The following is a 21,796-nucleotide window of genomic DNA, read 5'->3' as shown; positions in this document are numbered from 1 at the left end:
ATATGTAGTCGGCTTAATCAGTTGTTAAACTGACCTTAGTGGTGCATTGTTCTGGTTTTATTATGTGCTCAGGGTACATGCAAGTTTAAACCATTATATTTGGCTTAAATACCAGTTTTAACATTTAAAATGTTTAAATAAGTAAAAAATGTACAAAAAGTTCTAAACTAATTATGTAAAGGTGAGTTTTATTTGGTATTTTTCGCACAAATACCAACCGCTTTGATGATACAATGATTTTTAACACTGAGGAAAAATCATATACAAACACATAAAAAACATGCTTCAGCAGGTCCTTTCAACTTTAATAATTTTTTGGTAGCACCATACATAATAATATATAATCTTTGGTCTTGTTAGTTTAAAACTTTAATATTTGCATCACATAGTGTGAATTGAATTAATAAAGTTGAACCAGTGAAGCTGCAATAGAGATTATGTTGATGTTAATGTTTAAAGGTTTGCAGGGGAAAACAGAATGACTTTTGGCCTAGCTGGATGGACGTCATCATCTCTGTAAGACTACATTTGTCTGTTATCTCTCTGCTCCTTACCTGTGGTCAGGTTTGTGGTGCCTCCTGGTAACACTTAGTATTAAATTACAGTATATCTTAACAAAGTGATAAAACCATAATACATCCAACTCATCATTTAGCTGCTTTTGAAATTTGAACTGAGGTCCGACTGGCTTTTAGTGGTTTAACTGTGATGTCATTCCTCCAATACTTTAAGTGTCTTCGGCAGCTTTAAAGCTGATTTATGTCGATTATAACACTTTGTGGCACTGACAAAGTCCGATTAAAAATATTACAGTGTTTTGCTAAACAGATACCAATGGGAGCAGACAGCTGGGAGCGACACGCTTTAAGAACCTACAGTCCAGGTGAGGATTTCATCAAACACAGGTGCTGTACAGGGTGACTTTGTAGCTGATCTCATCCAGGATGGTGCGGACGACTCGCTCCAGCTGGGCCAGCTCTGCAGCTTTGGCCTCCAGGATGCGCTGGTTGGCTTCGTAGGAGACCTCCAGCTCTGAAAACACACGGCGCACACAGAAAGTGAGTACATGTTTGTTAAAAAAGAAAACAGATCTGATTTCTTGTGGCTGTCTCTCACTGTAAGTGTGCAGACCACCTCTTTTTTCTTTTTTTTTAACACACTTCTAATGTATTAGAAAAGTACAAATGGGCACCTCCAAGGCGCTGCAGCTTGCTGCTGCTCTGAGCCAGCAGCTCTTGGGCCTCCTGCTGCAGTTCATCTGCTCTCCTCTTTGCCTGCAGCACCGACTCCCCTTTATCATCCACCTGCTCTTCCACCACCTTGAATTTGTCACTCAACTCATCATCAAACTCCTACACAAAAATAGCAGTAGCAAGAAATCAAACAACATTGAAAACCTGTTTTAGAAGGTACTGATAAGTGTGTGTGTGTGTGTGTGTGTGTGACCTGCTGTGCCTCCTCTGCGTTCTGTTTGGCCTGCTCAGTGAGCCAGTCAGCCTTCTCCATCAGCTGGCTCATCTCCAGGTTGTTCTGTCTCAACAGGCCCACCTCCCTCTCCAGCTGCACCAGGCGGCCTGTGGTGTTACTGAGCTTCAGCTCTGATGTGGCCGTCTCTGACTCCACCTGACGCACACACACATTTGAGACTGTGGTTCAGCTTTGTATGATTATTTTTTTAAAGATATAGAACACAGCACTGTTTCTGCCTCATCTGAGAGCTCAGACTCACAGAGATCAGCAGGTCCAGCGTGCCCTTAGTGTTAATCTGGGCCAGCTGGATAGCATCCATTGCGGTGTTCTGAGCGTGCTCAGTCTCATTCAGGGCTGCTTTCACTTTGTCTGTTGTGTCCTTCATGTTAGATGCCTTCTCACTGTTGTACAGAAAGTGTGTATTAATCTCTGTTTATCAATACTCTGAGCATGTAATATACAGAATATATATATAGAAACGTAATATTACTGATTTATTTTACATGGTCCTTTTTTTATCATTCAGACCTCCAGCTCCTCCTTTGTGATCTATGTTTGTTACCTGGCAGCCTTGGCCTGCTTCAGTAACCTCTCCGCAGCGTGGATGTCTTTAGCACTCTGACTGAGGATCTTCTCCACACTGGTCAGAGTCCTGACCTTCTCCCTGATCTCCTTCGTCAGCTCCTGCAGCCTTTCCGTTGATGCAGGCATCTTCATAGCTAGCACCTCGTTGGCAACCGCCTCAATCACGGACACATCTGCCTTATCATCTGGATTATGACAAACAGAATGGGATGACACTTAAAATTGTTGTCATCCTACAGAAGCTCCATGAAAGCGGTATGTAAAACTAAACACATTTCCTCCATGGGGTCTCTTTGAGGTGCACTTACTGGTGAGGAGGTCTCGTATCTCTTTAATGAGGTTGCGGAGCTGCTCGTTGCTCTGCTCCACACGCTCTTTGCTGCGGTTGGATTGTTTTAGCACCTCCAAAGCGTTCACCTTGGCCTCGTTTGCTCGGACATTAGCTTCCCAGACCTAAACAAAAACACACACACTCAGAAACCCAGCATTGCATCACCCTGCAGTTATTCTGACACATTCACTTACCAGCCTGGAGAGCTTGTCCACCTCTTGCATCGCTGCCAGGATCTCCTGGTCCAGGTTCTTGGCTGATTTGAGAGCAGTTTGAGAAGTTGTGACGAGTCCGCTGCACCCTTCTCCTCCACACTGAGGCGCTCCATCCTCACCAACGCAACCCAGCCCGCCACAGGAAGCGCAGTCATCACCTTTAGCTGCACCACCGCATGTCTACAGAGAAGGATATGTTTGTAGTATCTTGTCAGCAAGACAGTGCGGGTCCTCTAATGCTTCTCACCTTTTCACTGAGTGGAGACAGGTCAAATTTGTCCAGCTCTTTGGACAGCTTGTCCAGCTTCTGTGTGTTTCGTTGGTGCTTTCTGTCAAATTCCTTTTGACTTGTGCTGAGTTTGTCGTTAGTGGCTTTTTGTACTGCCGCTGACTGCGCCAATGTGTTGCCACTATCGCTGGTGGAGGCATTGGCATGGAGTTCTGCAATCTTAGACTGCATGTGTGCAGCCGAAATTGTCTCCAGGGCACCTGAATTTATGCAAAGTTAGAGAAGTGGAATACAAAATAAATATAATAAATAGTAAATAAAATGCTAAATCCTATCTGATAAGATATTTTTCAGATATTAAGCTTAAATCCGAAGCATTATGTTGTGCTTGTTTCCGTGTACGCTTGAAGTTTAAAGGAGCACCTTGTTTCCACTGCAGTTTGAATTCTCACCATGAATGTTGGCGTTCTTGATGTTGTGCACTTGCCGTCTCAGCTCCTTCACCCTCATTTCCAGCTGGTTGGCTTCATTTGTTAGCGCGTCCAAGTTAGCATCAGTGGCATTAGCTTCACTGTGGATAAAGTTTAAGGTCTCTTCGCTGGTGTTCAGCTTTCCGTTGAGGTAAGACATCACACCACTGGAAACACAATGAAACAGTGATGAAATTGTGCCGGCTATGACCATGAATGAGCTTCTTTTTGTTTGGGTACGTACGTAATCTGTTGCATAAGCTCCTGTATCTGATCCAGCTTCACAGCTGCAGGGTTACTCTCCACTATCTCTCTGACAGCCTTGATGTTCCTGTCCAGGCTGCTGACTAAATCTTTGTACGGTGCCGTCACGCCGCTGGTCTGGAGCTCGGTGACTTGGGCCTCCAGACGTTTTGTCTGATTGGTCAGCTCACCAACCACGGTGTCCCAGACAGGGAAGCACTGGTGACAGGGTTCACAGTTGGGGAACTCTCCGTGGTAACCCCGGGCGCACTTGTCACACCGTGGGCCTGAGAAGCCCTCTAGACAGGTGCACTGTCCTGTGGCCCGATGACACTGCTCGCTGGAGATGCCACGCGGGTCACAGTCACAAGCTGGAAACACAGAGGTTAATTTATTTATAGTTAAAATTAAAGTGTTAATGTTAGCTGCCTATTTATACATAATAGCATTATTATATATTAGCATTTGTGAGGCGTGAAACTACAACCAATACTAAAGTAAGTACTAAAGTACCAAGTACTAAAAAGACACTGACCATTACTGTGATGTATCACAAAAGGAGGGCTTATAGAAGGAGTTTAATAGTTTTCAAGTATGTCTGTCTCCTCAGGGAAATAAGTAATTTGAAAATAAAGTTTACTCAGCCCCCGTTCACCTACTGTAAATAAACTTAGACATGAACATAACCTCAGAGGTCACGCTGATCTCTTAGGTTTGGGTCACTGCACAGAGAAGAAGCAGGAGGAGGGCTGTTTGAGTAAGGATGAAGGAATGCAGAGTTTCCATCATCGGCGTTGCTGCAATAATTTGTGTGTAATTTATGGGTTCAGATGTTGAGGGTCTTGTTTGAAGTATTGTGAAATATTATGCCTGTCTTCAGAACCTTGTTAAAGACAGACAACACTTAGTGATTATGGGCTAGTGGCTGAGACAAGCCATGCGACAGGCACATACCAATAACTCTCACTCCTTTTTGTCGTCTTAAATCATAAAACGCACACAAGGATGCCAATGAAAAACATTTTTAACCTCTGACATCTAAATCTGCCCATAAAACAAACTGCATCTTTAACACATGACACCGTATAGCGCCCACACATTTCTCACTGCAGTGACCACTTAGTTCCCATGGATCGTTGCATTAGTGCCTCATCTGTGCTAATAGGAAGCGAGGTCCAGCTGGTCTACCAGCTGAAGAGGCCATTTGGGATTACAGCGGGAATAATTCAGAATTCCTGGGTCCTCTGGGTGTTTGCCCATGACGAAAATGCTCTGGAGAACATCTGGTTCTCATGAGCAGAGGTCATTCCCAGATCCCCTCCCTCCCGGCCCCTCCTTGCCTTTTCTCTCTGAGGGTGAGCCAGCTACTGTAAGACACTCTTCAGCAGTTTGTTTGACAGACCGTAAAACTTGAATTCTGAGAATCAGAAGTAGAAGCAGAGTGCCAACAAGCTGCTTCAGAGCTGCGGAGCCATGTGGAGGGTTATTCAAAGCTGCAGCTGCATAATGAGGTCCACACAAATGAGCAGAAAAGCACGGCTTGTTGGGTGTTAATACCTTTGATTTGAGTTCCTAAGCACAGAGAAATGTTATCGCCACTTGGGGGCAGCATAAACAAACTGTACAATGATCACTTGTTAAGTTGTCAAGGCAACCTGCTCGCTCTGTTTTTTGGAGCTTGAGGGGAGTTATGTTCACCAGTTAGTCAGTAGCTTTCCTTTTTTTGGCTGCTTTAAATTGGCTGTGAATAAAATCAGTATCTGTGGACAAGAAAACTAAAATATGACCTACAAAAAACAACTGAATAGATGTACTTCATGTGCAGTTAGTATAGCTGCATGGACTGTTGTCTTAGAGGCACCATAGCTGGCAATTTTCAGCCATTTCTGTACGACACACCGATGCTTCCTGATGTCTTACCATGACATTTGACCACTGGATTCCCCCAGAAGAGCTCTTTGCACTCCTGACATGTCCGTCCACCAAAACCTGGTTTGCACACACACTGCCCTGTCACCTACAAAAAAGGGAGCAACAACACAATACAGTCATGTCCATGCAGTATTTCTTAAGCCTTCACATGCAGACACAATGCAGCTTTGTAGTTTGTTAGAGTCAGTCCGTACACTGTTATCCCACAGTGTATTCTGAGACTTCCTTCCTCTGATGGAGAGCAGCCAGTAAACACAGAAACTCAAAAATGTCTGTTTGTGTGTGTGTGCTTCAGGTCTTTCCATGTAGTTTTTTGAAAACAGAGACAGGACCAATTCCCAAACAGCTGGAGTCTATATATCAAACAGAAATTACACAAACAGAGTTCTTTGTGTGATTAGATGGGACGACTGCTTGAGGGAAAGTTTCTTCATCAGTCGCCACATTGTGTAGCAGTAAGTTTGGCAACAACAGATCATTAAGAGACAAAATGTTGTGGTTAACTTCCACCATGAATCATATTCAGGGAGCAGCTGGTCCAGTGATTAAACGATGCAATGAGTTGCTGGGTGGTTTGTTTTCCCTATTTTTCAACAAACTTTAATATTTTTTGTTCTTAGCCAAAAGTAACGTTAAATTTTCACCACAGCACTGACTCACCTCATTGCAGGAGGATCCGATGGAGTGCATGGGGTCGCAGTCACAGCGCTGGCACCCCGCCCCACTGGCGATGTTCCACGTATCAGGAGCGCAGCGGTCGCAATTCTGACCTACCACGTTTGGTTGGCAGGGGCACTGACCGCTGCGTTGGTTGCATTGACACTCGTCTGGAGAAGAACAAGCCTGAGGTACCGTCCCCAGCGAGTAACACATGCATTCTGCACCGAGATGGAAGGAGCATAATCACATTTTTATTACATTTAAAACACCCTGCAGTTCATTTTCGGTGCACATCTGGTTTAGAAACTCAGAATCACACTCACTCCTGCAGCTCTGTGTGTCAGCGTTGCCGTAGTAACCCAGTTTACAGTGCTGGCACCCATGGCCGTGCGTGTGGTACAGGCATTTAAGACAGGCACCTGTGCGACTGTCACAGGATTCTGGGTCGTGCATGTCGATGTTGTTGTTACACTGGCAGGGCATGCAGCGCCCACCGGGCACCAGAGGGTTCCCGAAGTACCCGGGGGCACACTGATCACACCTGGCACCTGAGCAAGAACAGAAAGCAGGAGATCAGAGTATTTTTGTTTTTAGTTTTTTTTCCACTTTAACATAAAGAAGCCAATGTGCTAATTACAGGGGGGCTGAAGGGTTGTTTGGGTTTGTAATATGTGATGTGTGTGTGAGGTGATGACATTAAACCGCTCTTGAGGGCTGCTTACATAAAACAAATCTGTACCTTTGTAGCCGCGGCTGCACACACACACCAGCTGGTTGGTGTTATCCAGAAGGTAACAGCTGTCAGCAAACTGACGCCCACTTCGCGGCCCATCTGGACACATACATGGGCGACAGTGGCCACCCAAACCCAACTCTGGGTGACCATGGTAACCATCCAAACACCTGGAAGTAAAGGAAAATGCATTTAAGTGCATAAATATATCAGCTCTCCTCATTTAGGTCTCAGGGAAAAGTTAAGTACGAATGTCTGCACCTATAGAACCAACATTAATAGAAGCTGCCATCACATCGTACCTCTCACAGTGGTGGCCGGTGGTGAAGTCTCTGCAGCCCTGACACTCTCCGGTCTGAGGGTGGCAGTACTCGCTGTGGCCGTTACACTGGCACGGTCGGCACTGAGGGAAGCCCCAGAATCCTGGGAGGCAGTGGGAACACTGCCGACCTGTTGCCCCGGTTATGCACTCACACTGGCCAGTCGCTTCATGACAGAAGGCAGAGGCCGAACCCTGAGGGTCACAGTTGCACTCTGCAGGACAAATTACACGTTTATGAGAAATCTATAACGGCAGATAATCAAGCAGCATCTGCTGTGATACTCACGTTTGCAGCCCGCGGGGCTGAACTGGAACGTAGACGGTGCGCAGTGGTCGCAGTTCCTGCCGACAACATTGGGCCGACACTCGCACTGACCTCCACTGGAATCACACACAGCGCTGAGCGAACCCTGAGGGTCACACTGGCATGCTGTAAGAAGAAAACAGACTTGCTAACATCATGAGCTACTAAGAATATTAGCATCTTGTTTACAGACCAAAGAGACACAAAACAAGCCCAAGCCTCAGTCCTAGATAGACACGAGATAGAAAAAGGAGCTCTCTATATATAAATATATATATCCATACCCATGGCTCCTTTGTGCAGCAGAGCTGACACACTGAAGATGTAGTCATTGCAGATGTCGGTCATGGGTCTTTTGACAACACTCTGGCTGCTCTCCAGACATCGGTAGCGCTGGAAAGTATCCCATGCCTCTTCTCCATCAACCCCGTGGAACATGTCCAGCTCTCTGATCCGTGGCATCAGCACCAACTACAATACGGAAGTGGAAACCATACTAAAAATCTGAAGCACCTCAGGAAGCTCACGTTCAAACTTCAAAGAAAATTGAACGTACAGAGTCGATGAGCGTGTATGGGCTCTGGACGTAGCTGACTGAGGAGTAGAGAGGCAGGCTGAGTCGAACCGTGTAGTTGAGCCCTTTCTCAAAACACACCGGCCTCACCAGCAGCACATGCCTGAAACGCAACAGACAGTAAGAGCGTGTGGTGTAAGTGTGTTACAGCGACAGACGACACCTGTTTTACCTGGATCCAGGAGGTAGAGAGATGGACTGCTCGTCTCCGCTCTGGATGGAGTTGCTGCAGTGACTCAAGTAGTTGGGAGGGTTGTAGACCGGGCGCTGCACTCGGATGTTCACCTGCTCCCACTGCTCTGGCAGCTGAAACAGACACAGGCATACAGCGTTTACTGTATCCAGATCTAAACTAAGCTAACAATAAATGTGCTGTTACCTGTGGCTCATAGCGGATAAGGATGTCATAGTCCATGGACTCTGGGATGTTGTTGATGTAGAACTCTAGATAGGCTCCTTCTGGCACATTAACAAAGCCCATACCAGTCCATGTGGGACTTCGATTCAGAGGATAAGGCCTTGGTACCAATGTCACACCCTGACAGAGAGAAAAAGACATTCACACACCTGCAGTCCATGTATAAATGATGAAAAGACCTTACTAAAGTAGACGTTGAACTTACAGGTCCATGCTTGGCATCTTCGGCCTCATAAGTGTAGTGATCCAGTGCGACAAAGTAGAAGCCGGACTCGACCTGGTCGCAGCGTCGTCCAAACATGTGTTCCCTGCACACGCACTGTCCTAAGTGAGGGTCACAGCTGTGGAGACAGGTGGGAAATGTTACTAATATATTTTGCTGTTTTATTAGCATTAGCTTTGGATGTTCACCTACTTGTTGTTGACAGCCCCGCCCTGGTCACAGTCACATGGCCTGCAGCCGTCCATGTCATTGGAGAGACCCCAGTGCTGTGGCTGGAAAGAACAGAAAGCAGACGTTTGTGACTCATACAAACCCACAATGGGCTTTAAAAATATCCAAACTAAGTCAGAGAGTTGTGTTTAGATTTGTACCAGACACTGATCACAGTTGTGTCCATCAACAAGCCGTTTGCAGAAGCAACTTCCTGTGACTGAATCACAGGAGTTTCCTCCCGGCAGTGTTCCCAGCGGGCTACAGGTACAAGCTGCCAAAACACGTAATGACACAATGAAGCAACAAACTGACTGTAAAGTTTGTCTTTTTGCACTTATTTGTGTCATAGAACTGTCATTACAAATATACTGTGTTTACCTAACAGACAATACTTCTGACACAGCTGGTTTTTCTTACCCAGGCAGCCTTCTGGTCCTTGTCCCATTCCATAGTGTCCCTGTCTGCAGTTATCACAGCGCTCTCCCTCCGTGTTGGCTTTGCACCGACACTGACCTGAGATCAATCCAGCAGCCACGTCGGTGCGTGAGTCACACAGTCCGCCCTCCAAAGAGCCGGCCGGGTCACAGTTACATGCTGTGGAGACGTAGAAGGTGAGATGTGAAATGTGATTCCATACCTATGTACGTGTAGTGCAACTGGATTGTCTCTCTATGCAGATGATGTTATCCTCTTCGTTAAAAGGAAATTGGGCAAATCTATTCCTGCATTTATGGAGATTATTAAGAACTTTTGAACTATTTATGTAACAAATTAATAATCTGTACAAACTGAAATCAGAGCTATCCTTCCAATGTATGAACATCAGTCTGAAACCGTTATATATGCAACTTTCTAAGGAATCCAAATTAAGTACAATGTGGACTATATTGTGATTTTATTATGAGATAATTATGCGCTTGTCAGAATCTGAAGGAACAGCTCCTGTTAAATACTTCCTAACAAAAACGTGATGTCAAAAAATACAGCAAAAAGGTCATCAAATAGTCAAGCTACCCTCAATAAATTCCAAATAAATGAAGTTTTTAGTGAGAGAGAAGATAATGAAGAGCTAAGCAGCAGCAGTGTATAATTTAAAGGACAAGTCCTGTAAAGAGTAAAGGAGAGTGGGAGGTAAAACGGGGAGGCGGTGTTTCATTTTACAGCACCGGTTTCATCTGTACTCAGTACATAGTAATTACAATCACGACTGCTTCTTTGCTACAGAGGCTTTAGCACAGTTCAGCTGCAGGTGGTTTGTAAGTAAGGCTTTTAACACTTGTAATGAGTGGAGGAACTATTTAGAGGGCATGTGTTGGACATACGTTCACAGATGTTGGGGTCCCTCAGGTCTCTGTTGGGGTGCTGGTAGAAGAAAGGCGCACACTGCTCGCACTGTCGGCCCACCGTGTTGTGCTGACAGTCTTCACACACGCCTCCGCTCACATTGCTGGTCGTCATGTACACGGCCAGGTCGAAGTGACATGATGTGGAGTGCTGGTTACACTCACACTCTGAGAGCAAAGACAAAAAAGGAGAACAGTTGTAAAGTTACCACAACATGCAAATGTGAACAGTTAGCTTAGCTTAGCATACATGCTGGAAACAAGGAAAAGCAACTACCCTGATATGGTTGGACACAGTTTTTCATTTTTTGTTCTAATTACTTTAAAAAATAAAGATATAATATAAAACAGAATGCTAAGCTACGCTAACCAGCTACTTGTTGAAGCATCAAATGTATGTTGTTATGTTCTTACTCTTGCAGGCGTGGGTGTTTCGCCCCTCTGCAGGTCTCCAAGGCTGATCGTGGTAAAAGTCTTGACAGCGCTCACAGTTCAGTCCCTCAGTGTTGTGATTACACACACAGCGGCCATGAACCTACACACACAAATGAATTATTACTAAATTAAACACAGTTTTCTTTTTTTCTGACAGCTCTAATAAAGTAAAGATGTTGTTACCATGCCCTCAGCTCCTGTCGGTGCTCCGTCGATTGGAGCGCACTCAGACGCGTGACCGTAACAGAAGCAGTTCCCGCGGACGACCATGTCGTAGAGGGAGTAGTAGTACTTCTCCGTCACCTCGTCGCGAGAGTCAAGCAGGTTGTCGCCCAGCGTGTGGAGCTTAATGAACTTAACTCGGAGGTTGGTGATCTTCAGCATGTCTGCACATACACACACACACATCTGAGGCAGGGTTGTTTGTGATTTTATTATATCTCTGACTCTGCTCAAATCAAAGCTCCAGACCTCCAGGCCTTTATACACCCACTGCATTCAAGTCATACTTAACATGAGGCCTCTCTGTGTGTGTGTGTGTGTGTGTGTGTGTGTGTGTGTGTGTGTGTGTGTGTGTGTGTGTGTGTGTCAGACTGGATGTAGGTGAGTATACAAAGTCTGTGTTGCTTCCACATGTGAAATTCTTCACGCCTGACCTCTGACCCCTGCTGACCTGCTTCAGGCCAACAGTATCAGACTAGAGGAATCAAATCTTTTTTATATATTTTGTTCTGCATTAACTTGATGATTTCATTTCATTTTACTTTAAATAAATTATGAAAAGTAACTTTAGAGTGAAAAATAGCAAAGAAAATGTTTATGAAGCTGATAATGGCCATTCAGGAGCAGCTTACTCTGTATCCTCAGGCTGTAGGGGTCCTCAATCTCAAAGGCGGGGTCCAGGACCCGAAATATCACCTAAAAACAGAAAAAAAAATGAACCCAAAAACTTGTACATGAGTTCTAAACAAAAGTTCGCAAAATCAAACTCACCTCTCCCTCAGTGGATGGTTCAATATCTGAGTAACGGGAGTCACAGACGATGTCGTCCACTCTGACCATGGGCCCGGTGGAAATGCCGGGGAAGGACGCCTCGCAGTCATAGGCAAAGTATCGATAGACCTGCCATGATCTCTTAAAGTCCATAGACCGTTCGATTATCATGGCAGCTGGACGAAACGTCTGTGAACAGATACAGAAAGGTTTGATGTGACTAATGTTGCTGAATCAGAAATGATCTGACAAAAACAGTTTCATCTTTACAATCTATTTTTGTGAAAAAATGGCTTAACCGTAGTTCACCACTGAACCGTAGTTCAGTGGTGTACGGAGGGTGGTGGATAGGACAGGGTGTATGTTGCATGTTGCATGCATGTCTTGAAGTGTGTTTGGACTCTGATGTAGAGCTCCAGTGTTGACCAGAGGCATGACTCCAGCTGGCCTGCATCACAGCCCACTGTGTGACAATGAGGGGCGAGCAGCATCTCCCTCCCCGTTGTCCTCCTCCTCTTCCCACTATTCTCCAGAGACCAGGACGATTTTCAAACAGCTGTCCACTCGTGTTTATCTCCGTGGGTATGGGAGTATTAGTATGATATATACTGTATGAGTGTGTTTGTGTGGGTGTGGGGGTGTGTTAGAGAGAGAAAACAGACACCTTGAAGGTCATGATAAGGTGTGTGAAATGAAACTCGGCCTCTAGGTCCAGCTGGATGGTCACATTCTCCACCCCTACAACAGAAGGGAAACACAACCAGACAGGAAATGAACAGTTAAAGTGTTTCCATTTGTAAGATTTCACAAACATCACACTCCAGACTCACATTCTCACACTCAGTCAGGGTGTTTTCTGGCAACAGTCAGATATGACTCTAATCCATTTTAAACTCCTGGATCTGGATTTTATTGCACTCAGTATCATTTTCTCATAGCTGAAATTATTAGAGCATGAAATAACAATTTGCCCAAATATTATGACTTCTTACCAAACTAATGATGAACTGAATATGATATACTCTTTGTATTGTCATTTTAAGTGTTAGCATTCCAATGTTAGCTAAAGAATGCATGAAGAATGGTGGCACAGAGCATGGAAATAAAACTAGCATGACTAACAATAATCCCATGCTGATGTTTAGTGTGTGGGAAAACAGCTAGAAAGAAAATCTTTGTGTTAACATCTATGTCCATAGGATTCATCTGGCCAGTTTAAGTTCAGCTCGCTATTAGGAAGCTAACAAGTTCTTAAAGTTATCCTGTCAAATTCAATCAAAGTGTGATCGAGGTCTATAGGAAATATTAAGTTGCTATCTTTTTAGAAATTTAATTTAAAGGTTTCATAGAAGCAGTAGAGTAATTTATAGTTTCCACCATATTAAAAAATGTAAAAGAGCGGTTTATTTGTTTGCACACTGTACAAAACGATTAGAGTTTATATTTAAAACTTTTACAGCAACAGCAGCTTAGATGCCAAAATGGAATTTGAGGACTGCTGAGGAGGAATTAGGAAATCCCATGTGAAGCCATTGTGTGTCTGCAGCTTCCTGCTGCCTCAGAGCCATCTGCACTTCTGGCCGCCGCTGCCGCTATGACTCACACTCTGACAGATTCCCACCACTCTGCAGGAACATGCGAACGTGGGAAGAGATGTGTGGAACCTGCTGCCATGCGGTTCCTTTCAGGGATCCGGTTATGATGAGGATTCATTGTAACGGTTGGACGGTTTATATGGAATAGTTATTCGCTTGAAGCAACCCAAACTTGCGATGTGTTTATTTAAACCGGGGAGGAATCTGGCTGTTGCTCATTGTGAATCAGGTGGACTTATGTTTATTTATGTGAGAGGAGACCTAGGTCCGGATCCTGACATCCAGCAGTGGCAACGGGCTGTTGGGAGTCAGCTAAGCGTTATATCCGGCAAAACAAGAGGAGAACGGTACGGCTAACTGGCTCACAAACTCTGGAAATGTGAAGAAAAAAAACACGTCCTCCACCTGTGACTGTTTCTTGCAAGTCTATTTAACTGTTTAACCAAATATATTTTGAGGTTTTTATTTTATCTGTGCAAATCTTGGTATGTGTGCAGATGTTCTGTCCTTCGCGTGTGTGTATCACAGTGGAACATGTGATGTGAGATGCAGTTATAATAACTTGTTCCCAGCGTGGAGCCAAGGGGGGCCCTCCTGTCTTATTACACACTTCCTTTTTTCCACTTTAAAGGGCCGCTTTGTGTGTCCCTGTGATGACACACATCTGTTTCTATACCTGCACAGCTGTTCTCCTCAGCACACCTGTAAGGCCCCCCCAGACACACACACAAACCTCCTCCAATTGGCTGCAATAAGGGTCTCTGTGATCTCCTGTCTAGTCATTACTGAGCTGAGAGTTCCCATGAGAACAGCCTGACTGGACGCTCACACAGGAACCTTCGCTTTCTGCCTCTAATTTGACAACAAACACCTTCTTCTTCTTCTTTTTCCCCTGTTTCTCAGCTCTCACCATTCTCTGACTGCCACCAGGTCTTAAGGCGGTTGGGGGCAAAGGTGGTGACCACGTTCTTGATGGTGTGGCTGCTGGGGTTGTCCTCACTATACATCCGTCTGGAGTCGCACAGGAAACACTTCTTCTCCTCCTGATGGGCAGAAATGGTGAATGGTTGTTAAGGTGTTAAATCCTCAAAACAGGGAATTCACATTTTGATGATGGTTCTGGGTCTTTGTTGTTATAGTTTATGTCATTATTTATAGTATATATATATATATATATATATAAATTCAGTTTCCATTCATAAAAGATGAGGAGAGCAGCAAAATGTCACATTTCACAATATAAATATTGTAATTTTGGTTGTTAATTCATGTCTTTACTGGATGATTTGTGTGTTAAGGGGTTCACAGATGTTGCTAGTTTAACTGGCTAATCAGCTGGAAGGGGTTAAGTGATGTAAAGTGTACATCATAGTGTGCTGAAGCTGTTTAGTAATGCACCTCTGAGATCTGCACACCAGATGGTTTGGCATGTACACAATCCAAACTCTAAAATAATCCACAGTGTGTGAATAAACAGGCCAAGTTTCAGAATTCCACTGCGCTCCAGGCCAACTGTGTCTGTGTTGAAATGTGAGCGGGGTCCCGATAAGTGTCTGCACTCAGCAGTGTTTAGTGTAGAAATGCCGGACTTCCTCCACCCTCCCGAGCTCATACTTGAGGACTGTGCTCATCCTCAGAAAGGCCCCACACACATTCACACACACATGCACATCGAACTCGCCAAAGGGTGTCTGATAATAAGAGAATATCCCCTTATTCTCCCCCACCCCACATGCACACAGGGCCAGGATTGTGAGGCACACAGTGCTTTTATTGTGGAGGGGAATGTCTGAACTCCCACTCAACAAGACAGCAAGCAGACACTGTACATGTGCATGCTCTCACACAAACATATCATGTCATATGTAGCCTCACATACACTTAATGAGGCTTCATGCATTCATCCATAGCTCTGACATCAGCTGTCCTCTGTGTTCATAATCATTCTGTCATTAAAATATCATCTTCAAGGTCAGCGGAGCTGCTACACCTAATTAATGAACCCAGAGAGGGAGAGCTGACCCGTGTGCTGTCATCAGCACAGACTTCAAATGAGCCCTCAACAAATTTAATTAATCAATACTGATGCTGGAATGAAGCAAGAGAACAGCTTGAGTTCAGTGTGGATTTTTAAGAAATGTAAAAGAAATGTAAAATTAACAGCTGATGAAAGATGTGACATAGGTTGTATGAAAGACACAAAACTTAATCACACTGGAGTAAGTGTTACTTTTCCCCTAATCAATACCTAGAATGTTTTCACATATATGTTCTGTTTTCATCCTTTTTGCTGGATTCAGCCAACTTCAGGTAGCACTACTGTGTGAAAGACACATTTATTGAGTGTTACATTAAATAATAACGTAATCTGAAGTATTTACTTATCATGCTGTATATGTTATAAATTACACAAAGGCCATGTAATATGTAGCTAAACACATTTAAACTCCCACAACTCCTCACAAAGTCAGTCTTTTCACTCTATTTTTCAAACTTCAAGATTTCACTCAAAGTTATGACTGTCTCTGCAGAGCTGTGATATATGATCAACATTCTCAAACTGCACTCCGGGGCTCAGGGTTTCCACATCAGTAGCAAAGTGGTTTAACACTCCTCTGTTCCAGCAGCAGCACAGCTCTCCTCTCTTACCTCCAGATGACCGACGATGCAGAAGCGCTCAGGCTGCTTCAGGCCGCAGGTGGAGGAGGCGCCAAGTTTGTGCGCCCGGCCGATCAGGAGGTCACCTGTAGCCGGGTAACAGCTGCCCTCAGTGCAGACATCCGCGAACTCTGGCAGCAGGGCCCGGGCAGGACGCCATAGGACTGCTGGGAGGAGATGACACCACATGTTGTGTTGTTGGTTTTAAAGCAGTCCAGTAGCAGCGCAGAGTGAGTTCAGTTTATTTAAACTAGAATCACATGGCTTCATGATTTGACTGAGCAGCTGTGGGAAACTGCACCAAGTTTTATTTACCTCTCAGCTTCTTGGAACACAACAGTGGGAAATAATAGCTTGCATATGTCTCTCATTACGAACAGGATGAAACTCCTCTCAGCATGTTTTCACACAAACAACATTCACCCAATCAGAACTCACCCAGAGAGGTTAAAATGTGGATTATGAGGGACATCTCCAGCAGCCGCGCATTAACCGCTTCCAGTCCGAGATGTCGATGCCTCCAGCAGCAGAGATTGTCTGTGTGCTGATGAATGTGTGTGTGAAGTCAGAGTCAGAGGGAGTTGTCTTGTGGAAACTTCGCATCCCACCATCTGACTCCACCCCGCCTGTCAGCGGCGCGCCACAGCGAGCTGCAAAACAAGCGCACCCTCTGCTGGTAGGACAGAAACAATGCCGAGGTTAGGGCATTACGTGATATAATTAATAATTATATTGATGATTTTATATGTGAATTATTATAAAATATTTATTATTTTTATGGAAAAGAGGCGTGACTTATTAGGAAAGTAAACAATGCTATTTATTATGAAATATATGCTATAAACTTATAAGTAAATCAGATTTAGTTTGCTAAAATAAACCAAGCAGATAAGTAAGAAAACGGATATAATAAACATAAACACATAACAAAAGTGTTATTTGTGTTATTAAAATAATTAAGCAGAAGTATAAAATGTCACAATAAAATAAATTCAAGTACTTCTACAGAGGGGCTGTTGAGAGCATCCTGTCCAGCTGCATCACTGTGTGGTACGGAGCCTGCACCGCCACCTGCAGGAAGACGCTTCATCGCATAGTGAGAGCAACTGAGAGGATCATCGGCGCCCCTCTCCCCTCCCTCCAAGACCTCTACAACAGCCGTCTCACCCGAAAGGCCCTCTGCATCATAGGAGACCCCACCCACCCTTCACACCGCTTCTTTAGCTTAATCGTCTTTCCATAAGTAGGAATAGTAATTTGATAGCAAGGATGAGCAGCAGGGGCTTCACACCGCTTCTTCAGTCTGCTGCCATCAGGAAAGAGACTGCGCAGCCTCCGGGCCAGGACCAGCAGACTGAGGGACAGCTTCATCCACCAGGCTGTCAGGAAGCTAAACTCTCTCCCTGCTGTGCCCCACTTTCTCCCCCTTCCCTCATTGTAGTTACACTTTTTTACACTTTATATTTATCTTAAGTTTTTAGCTATATGTTATATGTTGCGGAGTGAAGAGTAACGCAATGTCGATTCTCTGTATGTCCAGCACATATAGCAGATTTGACAATAAAGCTGACTTTGACTTTAAACTACACTTCAGCGCATGTACAGTCTCTTACAGGAAAAACTAAAAAGGAAACAAAAACCTGAAGCTCTTTCTCCTGTAAACCGAGACTTAAGTAATACTTACATAATTAACTGGGATACACCAGATTGTTCCAAAAATGACCCTATTTAAAACAGTGGAATAAATAATAATGTAGCTATTTCTTCAACTCTAAAAGCTTAACACTCTTGTAGAAAGAGACATATTTTCGTTATTTACAAATATTAGGAACAGCATAATTGTTAGAAGTTGTATTAAACTGTTTCTAATATTTTAAGCGGTATTAATCTTAAAGCGGAACTCTATTGTTTCGCCGTGGAACGCCGGACTTTTGCTGGAGACGGACCGGAAGCAGCGTGAGGTTACCGAAGTCCCTTCTGAAGTGCTGCAACTGGTAAGATTTCACAGCCACCTTTTCTCTTTTTAGTGCCGTTTTCTACAAACATCTCAGTGTTTGGCTGCGGTTAAGCTCCCCTAACACGTGAATACACTTATATCGATAGAAACGTTTAATTTGAGGGTTTATTTCGTGGCTACATGTGATGGCGGGAGACTCTTTAACCTCGTTGCTGCTGCGATAAACCGGAGCTCTGACTTTGAGACCATGTTTACAGGATGTCTCCCCACCAGAGTCCAAGCTAAAGGCTTGCAGCTGCCTTACTTGTTTTTTTGTTATTGTAGGTAAAATGTCAAATACCTCACAGCCCTCTACTGAACATATTGATTTAAAGCGAAACGGTGGTGGGGTTAAAATTAGAATAACAGTGGAAAATAAAATGGCCCGTTCTATTTGGTGTTCTGCATGTTGACATATTTTTGTGCCGTTTGATATTAAGTTGTTGGTTTGTTTTTTTGCCCCTGAACTACTCACTGTATACTGTAGCATCCCTGTTAGAAATCGTTAGTTTTATTTTCATAAACACTTATTTTTCTGTAAGCTGCTTCACTGTGCTGTAATTAATATCTCACCATGAGGCTCTAACATGTTTACTAAGGGTTTTATTTTGTCATTTTTGTGTTCAGGTCTTGTGGAGCTGCTGTTTGTTTGTGCAACACAGAGAAGAGAAGATGTTGAGAAGTGCCTCAGCACAGGTAAGGAGGAAACGAGCCTTACTGCACCATAACAATGCTACAGTCTTTTCTGCAGTTTCTTCAGGAAATTAGATAACGATTTATAGTTACTCATCATGATGAAAAAGCTTTTAATAACTCCTCAACCAGGGATCAATAAAGTATCTATCTATCTAAAACATGTAGTCATGCAGTAAAAATCTGAAAAAAAATTGTTGACACATAAAATGTGTTTTTGAGCTGTTGATACAAACAAAGACACAGATGTATACGGGAAGATGTGTCTTTTGCAGTGTTTTCATGTTTCTGTTCTTGTCCTCTTTTTGCCTCACAGATTTTCAGACAGGTGGTGAGATACCAGAGTACAGACACCAGCCTCATTTTGGAAAGATGTGAGTAAAATTTGTGTCTGCTTTTAGATTCATAATATTTATGGTCATTTTCATGTTTACAGAGCCATGACTGCAGCTGAAACTCTGACATTGACCTGCACAGAACACACTGCTTTTTGTTCTATATGAATCCAGAACACCACTTGGAAAGTTTCATTTTTTCCTTGCAAGTGTCTTCCATGGACCTCATGTTTATTCAGAGGTTATGGCTCAAACAGGCGCTGGTGTTTCTGATCTTTAAGGTGTTCCTGTAGTCGTCGTTAATCCCTCCACTGTTTGACATTAGATTATTCTTGCAGCAATAAACAAAGTGCAGCTCTTAGGCCGAGTTGGTCAGGATCCAGTGATGAGACAAGTGGAAGGTCGAAACCCCGTTACCATCTTCTCATTAGCGACCAATGAGATGTGGCGCTCTGGAGATGGAGAGATGAGCTCAACAGGTGAGACGTCACATTTGCTCAGCTTGATCTTCTGCTCAAAGGTCTTTAAGTTTAGTATTCTATGTCTGTTGATATTGTTCAACAGAAGTTTTATTATCGGGGTAATCCATAACTGTTGCTACAACACTTGTCTGGTTATACTCACTGCATTTGCAAGTCAACACCCTGCATTGATATTCCCCGCTGTTTGTCTTTTCACACACCCATCACATTATACATTTACTGAAGGACACAGCCCTCATGTTGGAAAGTTGGACAGTAACTCCATGAGTTTTGTAAAAAACATTTTGACGTTTCAGTGTCGGCATGTCCTTGTATGAGAAGTGCAAAAAGATTAGCTCACAGGGAGCCACTAGATGGAGCCAGCAGATAACTGTCGATGGAATTCATGGTTGAACTGCTGCTCTTCTGTCAAAGCATCTGTTTTACATGTTACTGTACAAGGCTGCACATGAAGTGTGCAGGTGTTGAGATTAAGAAAACCTTAATTTGTCCCACGATGGGAAAATTAAATGGTTTATTGTACAGCTGAGGATCAGGAACATTTAGAATGAGCTCTTACAGTGTCACAGAGGCCCAAAGATTTTAGACACTATTCAAGTGACATCCTGAAGGTAATATTTGCTGTTTTTTCTTGCGCACTGAACTGATTTACAACAGGTGACATCAGTCAGAAGACGACGTGGCATCGTGTGTCAGTGTTCAAACCAGGTCTGAGGGATGTGGCCTACCAGTATGTCAAGAAAGGGTACGAACTTCCTGTCTGAAGACATGACTCTGAATATGTGTGTTTTACTGTATTTTGAGTGATGTTTGGATGTCATCATGGTTATGTGCTTTAAATCAGAATCGCTAACTGAATCTTTGACTCTTTCAGGTCTCGGATTCTCGTGGAGGGAAAACTGGACTACGGGGAGTACGTGGACAAGAACCAAGTCAGACGTCAGGCCACCACCATCATCGCAGGTCAGATTAAACACACCCTTAAACACCTTGGTTATCTGTGCATCACTTTAAAATTCCTCTTCTCCTGCTTTCAATTTTCTCCACAGACAACATCGTCTTCCTGAGCGACAACGTGCGAGAGAGAACCTGAAGACTTCTCCTCGTCATCTCCATCCAACAAACTTCTTTTTGTATTTTCTTGTTTGTACAAAAAAACTTGAGGACACCGAGTAAAAGAACTGATCCACAAAGAGAGGGGCACTGTGTCACTGTGGTGCCACCTTCTGGTGGAAGAGGAGAACTTCAGCAGGAGCAAAAAGAACCCTCTCCTGTAGTTGTGAACATGCACTCAACTGATTGCGCTGTGTGTGCATAGCAACCATGTATAGATATACATATAAGAAGTCATCATTACACTCTAACAGAATTATTCACCCTTTAAATGGGTGATTAAAAAACCCTTTAGATATTGTGATAATTTGCAGATTTCCCACAGCAAGATGAATCTCTAAATACATCTTTGAGAGTTGAGAGCTGCTTCCTGTCTCATCTGCAAGAAAAAGCTGATTGAAATAAAAAAGGTCACAAGCTCCAGCTTCAACTCATGTTGCAATCAAAGTTCAAGTTTTAACTGAGGAAGTTGTCACTCGTGCAAAAGTAATTTGACTACAGTATGGACCGTGATGAAAGAAACCTAAAAAAAAATACATTTTTTGAAGTGGTCAGCTTGTTTCATGTGCTCCTTGGACTGGATGCCTAACATCAACCATGTTTCTTGCACTGCTCATGTAAATGTCTCATGACAGACTGTAGTTCATCTGTGAAGAAAAGTGCTGATTTGAAAGGAGTGAGTTTTTGTTTAATTTTGCATCATGAGGACTGTAAATTATTATACTGATAATGGGTTTCATTTAGTTTCATCTGCTCGCACCTCTTTCTGCCCCGTCACTCCTCTCAGTTGTTATCACACACATCTGTGTTTAATTTCTCTGTCATTTCTCTGTGTTGCTATAATAGACATTTTTTCACAAATACTGCTTTCTGGTGTCTCTATTAATTTCATAATAATATAGATTTATGTAAAAAATAAGCAAAAATTTGAATTATTGAAAAAGCCTGTTTAAAAGCTTTTCTTAACTTATAAAAGCTGATTGGCTGTTTCTGTTCCAGGGGGCGCGGGTTTAACTCGAAGGTATTCTTGGCCTAAACGGATTGGTCGCAGGACTTCCTTAACTTTCTTCTGATTGGCTGTGGGGGGCGGACAGAATGGGCTTTAAACAGAGAAGAGCGATCTGATTGGTCAGACTCGAATGTGGGCGGGACTTTACGTTTGTAAAGAAACCCGTGCATTCAAGAGACAACAAACAGCGTGAGACCGGAAACAGGTGACTGAGATTTAAAA

At 43.6% G+C, this 21,796-nt stretch overlaps 2 protein-coding genes across 3 annotated transcripts; one reads left to right on the top strand and one right to left on the bottom strand.

The window, feature by feature from the left end:
• Positions 1–172: 172 nt before the first annotated feature.
• Positions 173–16,498, bottom strand: lamb1b (laminin, beta 1b). 2 transcript variants are annotated; one of them, XM_028398625.1, is made up of 33 exons: positions 16,385–16,498; positions 15,938–16,113; positions 14,199–14,331; positions 12,358–12,431; positions 11,694–11,882; positions 11,555–11,618; positions 10,884–11,086; positions 10,680–10,800; positions 10,245–10,433; positions 9,340–9,516; positions 9,081–9,193; positions 8,902–8,981; positions 8,692–8,827; positions 8,448–8,606; positions 8,241–8,374; positions 8,051–8,171; positions 7,779–7,965; positions 7,477–7,620; positions 7,171–7,402; positions 6,875–7,038; positions 6,459–6,683; positions 6,136–6,353; positions 5,464–5,560; positions 3,545–3,914; positions 3,283–3,467; positions 2,849–3,090; positions 2,581–2,781; positions 2,364–2,508; positions 2,033–2,240; positions 1,730–1,871; positions 1,447–1,623; positions 1,193–1,352; positions 173–1,032 (listed from the first exon to the last, which is right to left on the bottom strand). In XM_028398625.1, the coding sequence occupies exons 1-33, from the start codon at positions 16,416–16,418 to the stop codon at positions 896–898; spliced, it is 5,337 nt and encodes a 1,778-aa protein (XP_028254426.1). In that variant the 5' UTR covers positions 16,419–16,498; the 3' UTR covers positions 173–895. The 2 variants fall into 2 exon arrangements, with proteins under 2 accessions (XP_028254426.1, XP_028254427.1); XM_028398626.1 differs by having other exon boundaries at positions 15,938–16,110; positions 16,385–16,494.
• Positions 16,499–17,849: 1,351 nt separating this feature from the next.
• ssbp1 (single-stranded DNA binding protein 1) lies at positions 17,850–21,238 on the top strand. Its single transcript, XM_028397949.1, has 7 exons — positions 17,850–17,940; positions 18,570–18,638; positions 18,952–19,009; positions 19,309–19,449; positions 20,110–20,197; positions 20,327–20,415; positions 20,502–21,238. The coding sequence occupies exons 2-7, from the start codon at positions 18,615–18,617 to the stop codon at positions 20,543–20,545; spliced, it is 444 nt and encodes a 147-aa protein (XP_028253750.1). The 5' UTR covers positions 17,850–17,940; positions 18,570–18,614; the 3' UTR covers positions 20,546–21,238.
• The last annotated feature ends 558 nt before the right edge of the window (positions 21,239–21,796 follow it).

Source organism: Parambassis ranga, chromosome 2 (assembly GCF_900634625.1).
Source record: "Parambassis ranga chromosome 2, fParRan2.1, whole genome shotgun sequence".
NCBI lineage: Eukaryota > Metazoa > Chordata > Actinopteri > Ambassidae > Parambassis > Parambassis ranga.
This window is presented reverse-complemented; position numbering and strand designations above follow the sequence as displayed.

What these genes read in the sequence shown, in the direction of transcription:
- lamb1b (XM_028398625.1), bottom strand. Translation starts at nt 16,418, where the DNA reads ATGTCCCTCATAATCCACATTTTAACCTCTCTGG. An exon ending in TCGGATCCTCCTGCAATGAG is followed by an intron (nt 5,561 to 6,135) that starts GTGAGTCAGTGC and finishes CCTTTTTTGTAG; the next exon opens with GTGACAGGGCAGTGTGTGTG. An exon ending in CAAGAACGCCAACATTCATG is followed by an intron (nt 3,091 to 3,282) that starts GTGAGAATTCAA and finishes GCATAAATTCAG; the next exon opens with GTGCCCTGGAGACAATTTCG.
- ssbp1 (XM_028397949.1), top strand. Translation starts at nt 18,615, where the DNA reads ATGTTGAGAAGTGCCTCAGCACAG. An exon ending in CAGCCTCATTTTGGAAAGAT is followed by an intron (nt 19,010 to 19,308) that starts GTGAGTAAAATT and finishes TTATTCTTGCAG; the next exon opens with CAATAAACAAAGTGCAGCTC. An exon ending in TACCAGTATGTCAAGAAAGG is followed by an intron (nt 20,198 to 20,326) that starts GTACGAACTTCC and finishes TGACTCTTTCAG; the next exon opens with GTCTCGGATTCTCGTGGAGG.